Genomic DNA, 17,183 nt, shown 5'->3' with positions numbered 1-17,183 from the left:
TCAATGAAGGTTGTTAGTGTTCTGAAAATATCAGCCAAGTCAGCGGCTTACATGACCCACAGCTACATCCACTTTACCAATGAAGAAATGAAGTGGCTTATCCATCAATGCAGCACAAATCTCTCAGTACGTACAAACATAATCCTGGCTTCCAGAGTCCAAATTCCTTGTCCAGCCTCTTGATACACGTAGCCATTGATTGCTCAGGGTATGATGTAAATGCAATGAACACTGGATGTCACAGAAATGCCCTTTGCAACTAGTAAGACAGACTGCATGTGTAATATGCTAAGACAGAGTAACAGCAGTAGAAATACATACACATTTGAGTGATAGCCTCATGATAGCAACATTCCATTTTCTTGTATGCCTTTTTTTATAACTCCTTTTACCTTAACTTTCTCAAGGAAAAAACAAGCCAAATTTGACAACAAAAAAGGGTTACATCTAGGATCTGCAATGCTGTGTACCAATAATTTTTGTCAATCCTCACACTCTCATGCAAGACAGAACACCCAGATGCCATGAAAAGATGCGCTTAAAAGTTCCTTTTCCAGATCTACCTTCCAATGCACATCATCAGACATGGACTGAGTGTCACAGCTTTGTGACAGAAGAAAAGCTAGTGCAGCAAACCACAGCTGGAGAGCCCACCTCTGGTGAGTTTTTGAACATGGAAGCCTCTTGCACAGTGCATGTTCCCAGGCAGTAGCCAAAATGGAAGTAAGCCCAGTTTCTGTAAAGGATGAATATGCAAGAGCAATCCTCAGCTGAGGAAGGAACAAAGGAAGCATCAATTTTGTGAGCCCCAGCTCAGCATGCACTGCAGGGATTTGTCTCTGGATTTCAGAGCCACTGGAAGAGCTGGCAAAGCACTCCAGAGTTCCTCCTGTTAGCAGTAATGAAAGCAAATCCAGGGCTAAAACGACCAGAAGAAAAAAATTTCAGAGAGAGGAAATGTGCTTGTCTGTATGTTTATATGTGGCTTAGCACAAAGGTTCCCTGGACAAGACCCAAAGATATGACAAATATGCACAATACTGAGCAATAATTATAATCTGGGGTGCTGAGAAACCATAAACAGGTTGAACTTGTTCAGTAATGTCATCAGCCCTAACCTGACAGTCCTGGTCCTGCACTCAGCAGGCTGCTACACGTACTCACGGCTCCTCTCATGTGACAGGCTATCGGCAGCCTTGGGCTGCATCACGACTGAAACTTGCTAAATCTGCACTGATGTCAAAGCAGGTCAAAAAGGAACCACTTCACGTATATCTACTTTACATCTCCGAGCTATTACCCGTGATTTCTTGACATGCCTTTTCATCATCTGTGCAGAATACAACTTTCTTTGCTACCCTAATTTTGGATTAAATACATGTCCTGGTACAGCTTGCAACTCTGCAGGTGCTGATGAGTGCACCTCATTGATAATATAAAAAGAAAGTAACAAAAAAAATTGCATCCCTCCAACATCCAGCAGATGAGAAGAACGTTGGTGTGGGCCTCAGTGGGAAGGAAATTCTGCCCCTAGTAGCAAGGGGTGCAACTGTCAGCAACAATTGCACGGGGTTCTTCCAGGGCTTGGGCTCAGGGAGATCAAGAGTGGCGGTGGCAGGAAGGAGGGTTGGTCTTTTAGTGGTTTTGTGTATTCTGAAAAAAGTTTCATCAGGGTGACGCAAGCTAAATGCCAAACCGGGTTACTTATTCTTGTAACCATTCTATATACTTCTAACTGGGTCAAACATTATTTCTGAAAAAAAGAATTTCTACCATTGGCAGCAACAAGAACAATACCAGGGTCTTACTGGCTACTTTATGCTTGGGATCTGGTGACCCTTGTACTGATGTGGAAGTTATTTAGCTAAAGGCAATAAAGTTATGCCAGGACAAATAAACTGAGTCAGAGTTGTGCACTTCTGGCTCCATCTGGCCTTTTCATAACCATCCACAGGGAGCAGAACACAAAACTGCAAAGCATTATATTATACATACATGACCTTCATGGTCAATTAAAACACAACAGGGTGATGCCCTATGGAGCCTGCTATCTGGTAGAGGCTTAAAACTGCTAGGGACAGGTGACAGGGGAAGAGACAAGTAAGTCTTTGAAGGAGAAGGGGATCTGTAGAAAAAAATACTGAAGAATTAAATTAGATTTCTAAAACTTAATAATTTACAGATAGTTAGCTCCAGTCTTAGAGCAGCTTGTGGAAAGGGTTCAAAATAGCATGGGCATATCCCATATATCCACAAGAATCTGAATGACTAAACAGGGTTTCATTAATATTTTTTTCTTTCATATGTATTGCCCATTCAAAAAGTGCAATATAATACATAAGTATAAACTTGATGGGAATTTTTCAGCAAAACTTTTTGCTATTGGAAAATGCCAGTGTTTATTAACCATCAAAGCTGTTTGCAAAAAAAGCATAAAGACAGTTTGGGGCAAATCCCTTGTTCTACAGACTTTACTGGGAATTTTCCACTATTTTACAAGGAAAAAATTCCATTTTTAGAAGAAATAATTTTAGTTTAAAAATCTGATTTTAATTAAAAGAATAAACATTGAAATTTAAAAAATAATTCAGCTATGTGGAAACAAAAAGTTCAGTTGTTCACCTTTTGCAAGTATTTCTCCGGCTTGCTGGTTCAAAGCAACAGAATATGAGTCTTTGTCCCAGACTGGAGGAGCTCTAAAGAATATTTAAGCATATGAAATCCGTGTAACGTGTCAGATCATATGTCATGGATTTCCTCCCTGCTCCTACCTTGGGACTTGTCTCCAGCAAATACCCAAGGAGAAAAGGGAACAAGTAAGCGTATTATGGTCCTAAAAACTTCCTGGTATGTGATAATCTCTCCCTCTATTTTCCGGCTTTGCCCACTTCTGTCGTTTCAGATTGCAAAGTCCCCAAGATACTTTTTTTAACATCTGTGCAGACTTCTGCACAGTGTGCCCCTATCCTGAGTGAAGTTTCAATACAGCACCACTGAACATTAACAGTGTCCTCTGCACCTTTTTATAGACTGCGTGGCCGCATGTACAGTCAGACAGGCAGAAAAGCAAGAATGGGGTCAGCAATAAATACTTTCTTCGGCACAGAAAGTAGAGCAAGACTAATCCAAACCTGGGTTTTCATTTTGGCAACACAGAACACTGACATGCACCAGCTGCATCCCATATGTGGAGCACAGTAACTGCCCCATCATTAGTTACATGCTCCAGCTGCAGGGTTACAAACCACAACAATGTGCATGCAGAGACTGCTGGGGATGTGTTTTGGCCACTGAGGGTCACATGTTGTTCAGTATACCTACAAGTACCAATAGGCCATGAGTGCACACTCTTCAGTGGCTTCCTGCCACTGACAATTTAACTGCTCCTCCTTTTCCAGCTTCCCATTCCAACATATCTGCTTGTTCTTCTGCAATCTCAGCACTTCACTTAGTGAAGTAAGGGACTTGGGAATACTAACAGGAGTAGTTAAAACAACAGTGTAGGGGGTAGAGGCCTTCTCTGCAATTATTCCAGTCACTGAGTTTAGCTCTCTGACTACTTTTTCAGTCCTTATGTCATAGCATCAGTATAGTATTGACAGTAATTTTCTGTTGCAACTATGATTACTACTCCCCACTGTAAAATGTGCAGAAAAGACATCAGATGAGTGTCTATGCATACTTCAAAAATAAAATGCACCATCTACCTTTTGAACAGAGCAACAAGCTGACATCCAAGAATGGGAATTTAGATGTTGCCTTGGGATTCTCCAAGGCTGAGAAACTACTCTTTATTACCAGAATGATCCTGGGAGATGCCAAGAATACATATTACAAGGCAATACACCTGAAGTACCCTTTCACAAAGGAGCACTGATGGCTGGCAGAGAGAAACAGGATACATTCAGAACTCTCAGCCTCAGTTTCTTAGAGGGGTTTGAATATCCTCCCTCTTCTCATTAAACATTACCAACTTTGTCCTGTTCTTCTTTTAAAAGCATAATGATGGGGAGGAAATTCAAACTAGAGGCTAGTGGCTGGTAGGAACAAAAGGGTGAAAACTATTGCTATGCTTGGGAAAAAAAGCCATTAAATGCTCCGTTTCCTTAGACACAAGATAAGTCCTTAGCATCCTGACATTTACTGTGCCAGTGCAGTTACACTGTCCCCTACCCTTAGGACAAAGAATGCTGAGAACAAATAGTAGCTTAAACAGCAATTGGGAAATAGCAATGCTCTACCACCAGCCAGTGTCATGTGGTTATTTTTAACTTCTTCCACCTGGTGGTCTGGTATCAGACACTCCTTCCCATGGCACATAATCTGGTGGATCTCACAAACCAGGGAGGTGAAAGCAGAGCTGACTCTCCTTTCATTCACATGCTTTTGAGTTGATGTACTTAGTGACATTGCAAGGTTTTAAGATAGGTTACATTTTCTAAAAAAATGAAGGAAAGTCATTGATTTCACAATACCATGGAAACACTGGCCATTACAAGAGAAGAAGGATTTTAATCTTGAGCATGGATTTACTGAGGAGGAGAGAAGCACTTAGCTCTTCTTCCGCTAGCATCAGGAGCAACAATCATATGGATGTGCACCTCCCATAACCACAAAAGGTCTGGATCCAGTTTTGCCAGTTCAGTAAGTAAAGATAAGCCACATTAAGCAACACACAGGAGGAAGAGATTTTGTGAAGCTTTTTACAGAAGTATCCAATTTACCTCCTTCTCTTTGAACTATGTGGTACAGATGAACCACATGCAGGATACACTCCAGATCTTGATCTTGGTAGCCTTTCTTGTGCATGTCATCCACTGAGTCTGGATAGATGACTTGATCACGCAGTGTTCCAATGGACATGTAGGGCCTGAGGAACAAAACAGACAAACCAGTAACCTGGGGCTGGCTCCAAGTGAGCACATCTTGCTGATGCTCTATAAGCAGAGCATAAAGCTTTAAACACCATGTTGCTAAAACTGGATTTATCTGCGGGTGCACTATGGGTGAGTGTTTTTCTAAACTTACCCTAGGGACAATGTATGGTTTCCATAACAGCTCATTACAGCATAGCAACAGGGTAGTTTTAGCATGAAAACAAAATGACAGATGAGCCAAAATAAACATCCACTTCACAGCCGATTCTGACTGCTTTCATCTGGAATCAGGGAAACTCTATGCTGTATTCAAGGTCTAGTATGCTTTGGTATTTAGAAATTGACATAAACACCTATATGATAAAAGTAAATTCTAACAAAAACTTTGCAGCTTAAACCGGGAAAAACTTCCATGGTGCAGCAAGAGACACTCAGGCAGGAGAGCACTGAAAGCCTCCTTTGCATGCTACTATTCTGGACTGCAGAGCTGGGACTGGGCCTAACTTAGCTGGCTCTAGAAGCCAGAGTGTAACACTTATGAATTGCAAAAAAGCATACATTAGAGCAGCTGATCAGCTTAAACCTTCCAGCAGCAGCTTCCCTTTGCCAAGCACAATGCTAAGCTGTATGTGAAGCAGCTTCTGAATCATCACATTCCCAGACCAGGTAATACTATCTGTCCTACTAGAACAATCTGTCTCCTCTTTGGAGTCAGAGGCCTAAATCATGGTCATGCCACTGGAGTGACTATGGACAGTCTCCACAAAGTCATGAGCTGTGTCCAGCCTCTGGTACAGCCTGGGCTCCAAAAATCCTCCTAGTCTCTAAACAAAGTCAGCTCAAAGAACAGTTTTACAGCTCTCTAAAAGATACTAGGCCATGTAGGCTAGGATAGCAAAGGCAATCTAAGGCACATTTATCTGACCATCTCTTTTTCTGCTCTTGTTTTAAGAATCCATTCTGTCCCACAGATGCTGCTCTTAGCTCTTGGAAGCTGGAAACATCCCAGGAATTATTTGTGAGAGTGTTAGTTTGGAGGGGAAGGCCAGAGATGACAAGCAGTCAGGCTCCAGACTCTGTCCTGTTCTCTGTGCCAAGCGTTGCACTAACTCCCTCTGGGTTCATCTTCCAAAACAATACTAGTCTTATTAAAGCTATGGTGCCAAGGGATGATGACAGAGAGGAGCAGTTAAAGCTGGGCCAGCAATAAGAAGGCTTCCAGGCAGCTTGCCCTTGCCACAGAGAACTGCTCCCAACAACTTCACAGCATGATGACAAGGGGGCAGTTTTCTCCCCTGAAAAGCCTCTGGACCTGTGGGAAGGTCTCAGCCACAAAGAGGCTTTTCCTGACTGAGATGTGTAATACTTCAGTAGGTTTCTTCCATTCCTCTGGAGGTGTGTCTGCAGAACGGGTGGATCTACCCCTTGTTATTCTCAGAGTCCCTAAAACGCACCACAGAGTAATTTGAAGGAATTCATAATACAGCAGATATACAATTACAGAACTAAAGCTGGAATGTGAACTGAAAGGCACATTCAAGCTGACATCAGCTGCATTGGTTTTAGTGCTGCAGACACTCATCAACTGTCTGTACCCACCCGTAGTTAAACTACTTTCACCACCAGCTGGGTGGGTGGGAATGGAAAGGGCTCTGGACTGCTGAAAATATTTGGTCATTTCCCTGCTGTGGGTAGGCATCCACCCGGATGGAGCAAAACCAGAACCACAAGTCAAATACAAGAATTGCTGCTCTTCTTTGCTCATTGTTCTACTTTGTGGGAAGAGTGTCACTCTGGGCTTCTGCATGATCACTAGAATGAAGTGCTGTGAACAATTCCTGTTAATGGGGATACTGCAAAATCTCAACTAAAAAATTATGTAACTTCATGAAGTAATGATATATTACATTTCCATAGTGCTCTCCATCTAAAATCCCAAAGGGCTTTTTACTGCTTGCATATATAGAAACCGCTTCACTTGCTCTACACTGCTGCCATCTCTGGGAGAGAAGACAGCAACTCCACCTGAGCTCAGAGAAGTTGAGAACAGCTTATGTATAAGACACATTTGGTGAAGCTGCAGGTAAGTGCAAGGAGGACTGTTATCAATTATATAATTTCTCTGGGGTTTAACACCTTACTTTTGTGAAGTATATTCCTGTAATGATCAGCAGCTCTGAGTTTTAACCTACAGCACAACTGGGAAGGCAATGCTCAAAAGCACAGCAGCAGGACACCTGCTGCCATGCTGTACCACTTCCTGGTACAACGACCAAGCACACCTCTCCCCAGCTGGTTTGTAACAATGAAAGAAAAGCCCAGCCTGCAGTGGAATAGCAAACCATGTCAATTACTGACTAACTAGCTGGGAGGAAGAATGGCTTGTGGTTACTGGTCTGTCCTGGAAGGAAGGGGAGCATGATCTGTTTCCCCCATTCTATAAGGAGCCACTCATGTCCCTGAGGGGACACTTCATCTTGCTTGGCATGAGGTGTTCTGTTTGGGGCTCCAATTCTTGACCACAAAGAGGAGCTGTGGTTGGTTTTCATTTATTTTAGACAGACAGCTAACCTAGATAACTAACTTCTAAAGTGCTACAAAATTCCATCTAACTCATACTAATCATCTCATACCAAGCCAGACTTCCCTGCTAAACTCCCTGACCTGCCATGCGTGTGACAAAGTCAAAGGCACTAAAACCTGTTAAACTTCAGATGTCACTATAGCTGAGGTTACACTTGTGTGATAGCTGGACATTAAGTAGTAAGCGGTGCAAGTAACTGGACACTGCAACAGCGAAATTTTAGCTTGTCCAGTAAGCTCCAGGTTAAAACACTGTTTTCATTACATTTTTAGCAGTTCAAAACCCAAAACCAGTCTTTTTGTCCTGAAGTAATACTCAAGTTTAACTGGACATAATTTATTTCTGATGAAGTTTCTCTTTCGGAGGAGTGTCTTGGTTCCAATCTCAAAGCAAGCACTCTTACAGCCTCCAAAAGCAAGTCCTCTGCCAGGAGGAGGTCATGTCTTTAATTGTAATAACTCTCCAATTATTTTATTTCTTTCTCTGCTCTCTGAAAAGAGATTCCTACACTGGTTTTGAGACAGAGAACTTAAGGTCAGTAATCCTTTTTTAAATATATGGTATGAAACCCCCAGAAAGCTAAGAAAACATGCTGATTCTTGCCTGGTTTTCTGGAATTTCAAGGCATTTATTGGAAAAAATACTTGCAGTTCACATAAACTTATATTTTTTCAGTAAGTTTCATGGTTTTATTTCATCACCAATTTCTGTTTGGTGCACTTAGCACTTCACTTTGCAGAGCTGTAACTTCACTCTGCTGGTAACAAGACATCATGCCTGAGGCATACGCCTTGCAGAGCTGGCTTTAACGAAAAATGGTATCAAGATGTAATCTGAAGCCTGTGGTGTGGACAATTCCCCAGTGCCCAAGTGGCACATGCCATTGTGTACAATGTTGGCAAAATATTAGACAAATAATATGGGGAGGAAGAGCAAGTGTTATCTATGATACAGTCTCTTTATTGCAGTTAACTTTGGGGAGCAAGGAGGGAGCAGATGATACAAAATACATTGGAGTGCATGCCAGTTACTTGTCTTTCTAAACAGAGGTCTTACACACTGAGGCTGTTAGGCATGAAGAGAGATGCATAATGCCAACTCAAAGGGGTTGTAGATTAACACTGCACACTGTAGCCAGGCAGTACTAACATCTTTTTATTCACTGGTGCCTTGAAGAGCAAAGGACATCACTCTCTTGGGTCCCAAGTTAAGGAAAATTAGTTGCTTTAAACATCAAGAAATTTCTGTTCCAAAATCAGAACAAGCCCTATCTACTTTAAGTGTTTACAAATACTTTCTGAACATATTCAAGGGTTTTTTCATCTTCCATGCAAAATAAACTGATACCCCATTCTTACATCCATGATACTGGAAGAGAAGAGAAAAGAGAAGAGAAGAGAAGAGAAGAGAAGAGAAGAGAAGAGAAGAGAAGAGAAGAGAAGAGAAGAGAAGAGAAGAGAAGAGAAGAGAAAAGATATTTCAGTTGGAAGGTATCTACAATGATCATCTGGGTCCAACTGCCTGACCCCTTCAGGGCTGACCAAAATTTAAAGCATGTTATTACGGGCATTGTCCAAATGTCTCTTAAACACCGACAGGCTTGGAGCATTGGCCACCTCTCTAGGAAGCCTGTTCCAGTCTTTGATCACCCTCTCAGTGAAATAAATGCTTCCTGATGTCCAGTCAGAACACTCCCTGGCACAGTTTTAAGTCCAGGACAAAACATAGCAGCTATTAGAGATGTAAAATGAGGGGGTGTATGACAACATAACAGTTAGCAAATCTCTTCCAAGAACTAGGTTCAAGCTAAGTTCTTCTCAGCTTGCAGGACATTAGATTCCCATTTTTCCAGGCTAGCATCCAGGCTAAAGAGGAGCCAAAGGGAGGGCACTTTTAATCTTCCCACTGAACCAAGGAAACTGCTGCTTAGAAACAGGAATCATGTGTGTGAAGACAGAGTTATTGGAAAGAGCCTAACTGGTATATTATGTACCAAAGTCCTCAGCTGGAAGGAGGAGGCTTTACTACCTGTCCTTGTGCTGTGTATTTTCTATGTTATCTTTTTTTTTTTTTATCCCCCAATGCTTTATGAAATATAAAATGCATTAAGTATCCTAATCCTTCAGTAGCATTACAAAAACATATTTAAGGGAGTTCTAATCTTATTTAGATAGCTGCCCTCAGAAGAGGGCTTGTTATAGATAAAGGGGTTTAATGTTTAACTCTCAGTTTGGCACTTAAGCTCCAGTAAGAGGCAGTTCAGACACACACATATTTAGAGATTAACTGTAGGTGGCTCCCTTTACCTACTACAACTTATTTATTTTTTAAATAATTTTCCAAAATCTCTAAATCTCTGTATGATTATCTAAGGAATCTGCCTATATTTAGAACTTTCCATCACCTTGCTGATGCCAAGATCCTATTTTTTAGGTACTGTAATAGTTCAACTAGAATCACCTCAGCAGAACTCTGGCTCTTAGGTCAATAGTAAAAACTCCATGGTTTTCAACACCAGCAAAGCTTGTTCAACAGTGATGTTCAAGAAATGGCAACTTCCACTAAGTAAAAGTGATCTGGATTCCTAATAGTTCTTTGATGACATAAATAAAATAAACAGCAAAAAACTAACAAAGTCATCACCACTACAACTTCAAGAAAACAAGATGTTTTGAATAAATGTGAAGTGAGTTCTTTTTAAGTACTGTTGCATCCACTACCCTCACATGGTAGGTGATATAATCGAAGAGTTAAAAAATAATACATAATATTTATCAAAATGTTAAAAAGACAACAGGCTCAGTTTGTTGCATTGTATCTAGTTCAAGAGATTTTAGGACCAGCTAAGGTTTCAGCTACCCTTCTAAAGGCATAAATAATTGATCTCTCTTTAAAATACCCTACACTGAACTCTCCTCTCCACTCATACAGGACTAGCCATGAACAGCCTCTAAATATTTCAGATGGATCAGTTACCAGAGTGGAATCTAATCAGCATATAACCATTAACATAGTCAACAGGAAATTAAATGCAGTGTATGAGAGTACTTTCTGAATGTATATAATTAGAATCTGTTATCAAAAGCTGAAAAAAAATCACACTAATCATTCTATGGCTTTCTTTGCAAAGAATCTGTGCACATCTCTGCAAAAAAGCCTGGGAGCAAATAATTATCAGAAAGGTAAAAAAACCCTTTAAAGCATTATTCTTGCTCAGGTAACATCTCATTATTTACTTACCATATCCAAGATAACTTACATTATAACTAGAACTGGTCAGATAGAATAAAGTTTAAGGTTCACAATATTATCCAGTTCAGTCTATTTGTACCTGGTGATGGGCAGAGACAACAGGAACACAGAAACACAAACAAAACCCAGACAATTTCTACAAAATATGAGCAACTAATGCAATATGAAATAATTACACCTCCTGCAATTAATCAAATAAACCAATCAGACAAGAAAAAATACTCCCCTTTTCTTAAACATCCCATTTTTGCAGGCCCAGGTTTTTCATACCTCTGGTAGTCCTGATAATAAAAGGATTTGGATGGATCATGAAGATTAATTAACTGAAGGAATAACAATAAGCTGCTCTGGACAAGAGTCTAGCCTGCCAGTCCCACCAGGCAAACCCCAACCTAGGAGGAGTTTTAGATTTTTACCACAGCAACGTGACACAACAAGCAAGGCATTTTCCTTCTTTTAGAAAGATCCCAAATTATTCATGGTTTTGCAGATGAGAAGTGACACCTTACCTCACAGAGAAGAGGAAGTGTAGACAGTGAAGCCTCTAGAGCAGATGCTGCTTTTGCTCTGGGTTTCTACATTGCTTAGTTGTCCATGGCAACATTTTTTGCATGCACTGTGATATAAAAATGCGAGTAACACTAGAGCAATAGTGTGTCACTAACGAGACACCCTGCCAACAAGTGGGAAGTCACAAATTGCACTGAATTCCTCTCTAATCCTCTCTGAAACACTGCATTACACAGGACCAAACCTAACAGCACTGAATGCAGAGATGTGCCATGTATATAGACCCATGAAACATGGTTACAGTCATTTTATAAACATTACAGGTACCTGAAGTGGCCACAAGGGAGCTGTAGTAACCTTTAGTAGAAAATAAAATGGATAGGGTGTAATTAATACAGAATGCTAGGCAGATAGAGAAGTCTGGAAAAGCCTTCCCTGTCAGAAAGACACGCTCCCGTCTAAGCTAGGTTAGCACACACAGTGAACTGCAGACAGAAGCCCACCTGCTACATGCTCCCACAAGGCCATGACATCAGGACTCAAGAACAAAGAACTGGAAATCCAGTGTTGCAAGGACTAATCAGCATTATTTGCCAAAGGCTCATCTCACCTAAACGTTACTCATAAAAGTTTGAGTTAGTCACCCAAGGCTCTCTTTGTAGTCAGTGGACTCCTCTAGTGAACTGGTACCACCAGCAGGTCTGATGTGTCATAGATGGACAAACAGCTGCAGTGGTCAGAACTGGAAGACCATTGTGCATTGAGGAGTTAGTAACCCACATGACAGTTGACTTGGGTGGGTGCAGGCCTGTGCTATACTTTGCTGCACCATGCAGGACTGTGCTGCACATATAAATTGGCCTTCAGGCCTCTGCTGTGCTGCACTTACCACTCGTCTGCAGATTAAACCTTGCCAGCTAATCATAACGGAGGAGGCTGCAGGCAGCTCCCACTTGGCATCGCCAATTACACCACCTGTGTGTCCTTGTCTTTATCTTGCATGAAGCAGCGTGTTCTCATGCAAACATCCTTTTGCTTGACAGTAGAAATTATATATGGAATTGTTTACTTCTAAGAAAATCCTATCAGAGTGCTAAAGACCATAATGCCAATGAACCTTAGCACAGATGGGACCAGTGCAGCATGCTGTGCTGCAATGAGAGGTCCATCTGAGGCTGTGCAATGCTGGATTCCTAGCATCTGCTGGACATAAGTGCCACAAAGATGATGAACAGACTGGGACATATTTCCTATGAGGAAAGGCTGAGAAAGCTGGGACTGTTCAGCTTGGAGAAGAGAAGGTTCAGAGGGATTTTATCAATGAATAAAAACACTGGGACGGAAGGCGCAAAGAAGTCAGAGCCAGGCTCTTCTCAGTGGTGTCCAGTTACAGGACCAGAGGCAATGGGCACAAACTGAAACACAGGAGATGCCATCTAAGCATCAGGAAACAATTTTGAGGGTGATCAGGCACTGGAACAAGTTGCCCATAAACACTGTGAAGTGTCAATCCTTGGAGATACTAAAAAGCTGTCTGGATGTGATCCTGGGCAAACAGCTCTAGGTGGCCTTGCTCAAGCAAAGGTGGTGGACCAGATGACCTCTAGAGGTCCCTTCTAACCTCAGCCATTCTGTGGTTTTGTGATTATCTATACTATCAACTTATTCCTTTTCTCTAATAAAAGGAATTTTAATAAATGCATTACAGAATTCAATATCTTTCTTACTGGGATCAACAATTAACACTTTCGTTGGTGCATTGCAACAGTGAATCACCCTCCAGAGGTAGACAGTTCATTCACTACAAAGCTCACACAAGGATGTCTAACCTTCAGCTGCCTAAATGAACATAGACAAATTCCATCTTTGGTGTATGAGTTGACAGTTCATTATTTTATCTCCTTGGGGGTGGGGGTTAAACACCTATATACAAAAATAGCTAAGTCTGGAAGCTGAGAAGTTACTAGTGAATATTGCATTGTCTCCAAGAAATGCAGAACAGAATCACCATGCTGAAAGAAACTTACATTTACCTTAGAAACCATATTGAGTTGGAGGAGGGACAGAAGGTGAGATCCTCAGCCCACACATAGGCAAACATGGGACCTGACCCTGAGAAAGGTGCCTGAGTGAGCAGATCATGGAGGAGCTGGGAGACGGCTGAAGGTCCAGTTCACCTTGGAGATAGGACACAGTTCTGGAGCCCAGAACACAGAGGCAGGCAAAATACAGAGTCTGTAGTGCATAGGAAGGACTAGCACCTTCTTCTCAATAGGAAGGTGTTGGCTGTGTCTTCTATGTGGATATTTAAAAGCAGTAGGGCACTGTAATGAGAGTTCCTGATTGAAGACTATAATAAGAAGAAAAAGAAAGGACTTCCCAGAGAGGATGATACAGTTGTTATTAACTCTTTCAGCTGTCCCTCCCTCACAAGAGCCAGCATCCTTTCAGTCTTTTCTATTGAGATTTTTACATTGAGCAGGTTTTGTAGTTAAATTTTCTCCAATGCTTCCCAGTGTTGCGTAGCCAGGCTGCTTCTCATAATTCAACATGCATAGACATTTGAAACATGCTTTTTCACACTCCTAGGTAAAATACTATTGACACAGTAAGTATCTGCCAAAGATCCTTTGTTGCAGAGTTGCAATGTAGGGTATCAAGCTGGAGGTAACTGCTCAAGCTGGACACAGTAATGGAACTTCTCTACAGAAACTAGGTCATGAAACTCAGCCACCAGACTACTCCCTAACATGCAAGTCTGTCCACAGCACTAAGTTACACAGTGATCTCAGTTAACCTGTAGGTGAATTTGTTTCCCTGACGTGCCTCTCAAAACTAAATTTTTAAGGCAAGTGAATTGTTTGAGCAAAATTAACTTAGCACGGATGAAATAGATTTTCAGTTGCTTTGCTGGAGGGATCCTATAAAAACCAGCCACGTATTTATTTCTTATAATCTCTTCAGTGACTTCATATTTATCAAATATTTATCAAATGTTTGTCAAGTTTAACCTGACAATGTACTTAAAAAAAATTACAAAGCCTAGTTTTCCCAGATTTTAATTGAAGAGGAATTCCGATATTCAAAATCCCGTCAAAAGAAGCAAGTGGAGGGTGGAAGCATTACAAGCTCACGCTGGCAAGAACATGATGTCCAAAATATACTATGAAGCACCATGCAGTTGATTGCCAGAGATCTAGTAGAAACATTCCTGCAATTGGGTGTCCTCACGGACAAAAACTTAGCTCTTCTGTAACATTGAGGAAAACATCTCAAAAGAATGTAAATTCAGGAAGTTCTGCATATTAGTGACAACCACTTTTGTGCAGGAGCCAAAACAAGATTTATGTGCTTAGCAGTGAAGCAATATTCAAAATAGGAGGGATGCTGCTTGATTACAAGAATGTATTTCACCGTTTAGTTGCATATGTATCATGGCATTTAATCAGCTGTGCAGCTGACAGCACTTCAGCATTACACCTCTGTGTATCTGTGACTCGGTAGGAACGCAATGAGTTCCTAAATGGATCTTAATGCTCTGAATGTTCAAGCACTTTTGTGGATCACAAATAAAAGGGACTTCTCTTGCACCAAGTGACCCCTTTGTGCTTTAAGTGAGCCACCTCCATGAGTCTGGAGGAATTAAGTCTCTCCATCCATACGTACAGAAGGCAGTAATAATACAATCTGCTTCAACTGATAAGACTACCAGCAGATAAGACACGATACTGAAATCTCTGTATCAGATCAAGCCTAGACTTCCCTGTTGATTCAAACAAGTGTCTTAATTTGTATCAAGTGTGGTACCGGCTTCTGTGCTACAGACAACTGCCCACTAGAAAATGCACCAGTGTCTATATAGAGTAAAAGTTGAGTATGTATCAACACGTTTCAATTCCTCACCCAAGTTTAGTCTTCTTGGTATCTCCCAAAGATAGACTGCTACAGACAGGTCCTCAGTCTGAAGGGACTGAGGGACCAAAACCCTAGGGCATGCTGAAGCCCCTCACAAACATCAGTTCAGCTGCAGCCTTTAAGACCAGTGTTAGATTTATGTAAATACCTTTTAAATCTAAACTAAACTCCAATGCAGCAAGCTGACTAAAGGCTTCGGTCTGGGATTGCTACAGCACTTCGTCTAATAAGAGAAGAGACTTGTAAGCTGTGCTTTAATTAGCTGACTCTGGCCAGCAAGGAAGGCACCTTGCATGGCTTGAGAGGGAATAGCAGTTAATCCGTGAAGCTATTATCACCTCTGACTATTAGCACAGGTGAATCTTGTTCACAACATGCTACCAAAAGGTCCTGTCATTGCTTGTAATCAGTCAGTGCACAGACCTGATTAAAAACTTTCAAACTGTAGAGCTGTGAGTGAGCTTTAACTGGAAATTGAGGGGTCACCTAGGAATGCTATCAGGCAAAGCTTCAGCTAACCTACAGGTAGCAAGACAAGAACTTTTTTTGTCCAAGTGAGACAATACAGGACTTGCTTCAATCTGTAAGGAGAAGTGCAAGAATTTCTATATGAGTAAGATGAAAACAGAAAAGCTGTGCCCTGGCTGAAAGGTAGTATAATGGCCCTCTCAGACAGAAGTCCACACTTTTCAATGAACAGCAGAATACTGAGTTAACCTGTCTTCACTTTTCAAAAAAGAAAAACAACAACAACAAAAAAAGTAGCAGCCAATTTGTTAAAGCAAACTTACATCAAAATAATATGCATAACTGAAGTCTCTTGTTATGTTTTGTGTTAACATTATCTACCACAGACCTTCTTCTCATCTGTCAGATAAGAGGTGAACTTTGGAAATAAACATATTTAAAAGGAGCACCATGAACTTGATAAGAGTAAGTACAACAGATAGATGCAGTGTGCTATCTATCTAGCATGACATGAACTGATGGCAAAGTACTAAATGACCCAGTCAAGATGGTGGTGTCATATCAGCAAGATGCTGAAGGGCAATTATTGCTAGTGCAGTGTTGGCATGTGCAGAGTACAGTTTAACTCCAGCTGACCCAACTAAAGTGATCATCATTCAAGACAGAACAATACAAGTCTATAAGAAACCAGGATGTGCAAAATACTACACAGCATTAGAGACATCTGAGCCAGTCAAAATGAGATGAAGCAACAGAACTCACATAGGCATATTGCACAGCACTTCACTTGGGCTACTTCTCTAACAGACTTCATGCCAACAAAAAAGTAATCTAATACAGGAGAACCATATACATGCATGCTATATATGCAGATATTTTCATATGTAATATAGGGTATCTATGGTATATGAAAGTGAACATAACTATTTTGCAAGATTAAATTATGTAGGTAATCAATAATTGCCTTAGGAAGCAACCACATTTTAATGACAGTGGCCACCCCTAACTACCTACCTCCATGCTTAAGATATCATTTGAATTATGCTACAATTTTCAAAGTTTCATGAACCTATCATGTAAAAAAGACTTTTATTTTATCAATTCATTATTATACCACTTTAAACCAAAATATTCTTGTTTGGTTTCATTCACATGATGAACATCCTTGGACTACTGAGGCAAATCACATCAGACATCTGGATTACTCAGTGGAGCTAAGGAGAGGAAATAAGTCTTCATAGCTGATGCAGTTTTGTTCAGTAACCCAGGACATTTTTAGAATAGAGAAGGAAAAACACCAGACAGAGAAAGATTTGTAAAGGAACCCCAGAAATAGAGCAGACATATGCAAAACCAAACAGCTTAGGAGGGCCAGATAAACCTTTAAACTTTTATGTCCCATACTGTCCTAGCTTTAATAAAAAGGCAGCAAGATAAAAATCTTAAATTATGAAGAACATTAGTACATCTTGACACTAGTACATCTTTGGTTGCCTCCATTTTCGCATCTGACAAGCCTAGTATTGAAGGAAAGAAACATTAGAGGTCTACTTGAATAAGCAACAGAAAGGGAAAGA

The 17,183-nt window shown here is 40.9% G+C and overlaps 1 protein-coding gene across 1 annotated transcript in view; it reads right to left on the bottom strand.

Moving 5' to 3' along the window:
• The window catches only part of ABCD2 (ATP-binding cassette, sub-family D (ALD), member 2), a 48,195-nt gene that overhangs the window by 7,358 nt on the left and 23,654 nt on the right, over positions 1-17,183 (bottom strand). Inside the window, exon 8 of the mRNA XM_009996790.1 lies at positions 4,725-4,870. Within this exon, the coding sequence (XP_009995092.1) occupies positions 4,725-4,870 (146 nt within the window). The remainder of the gene's footprint in view (positions 1-4,724; positions 4,871-17,183) is intronic.

The sequence above is a fragment of the Chaetura pelagica genome, unplaced genomic scaffold (assembly GCF_000747805.2).
Source record: "Chaetura pelagica isolate M959 unplaced genomic scaffold, ChaPel_1.0 scaffold534, whole genome shotgun sequence".
NCBI classification, from domain to species: Eukaryota; Metazoa; Chordata; class Aves; order Apodiformes; family Apodidae; genus Chaetura; species Chaetura pelagica.
This window is presented reverse-complemented; position numbering and strand designations above follow the sequence as displayed.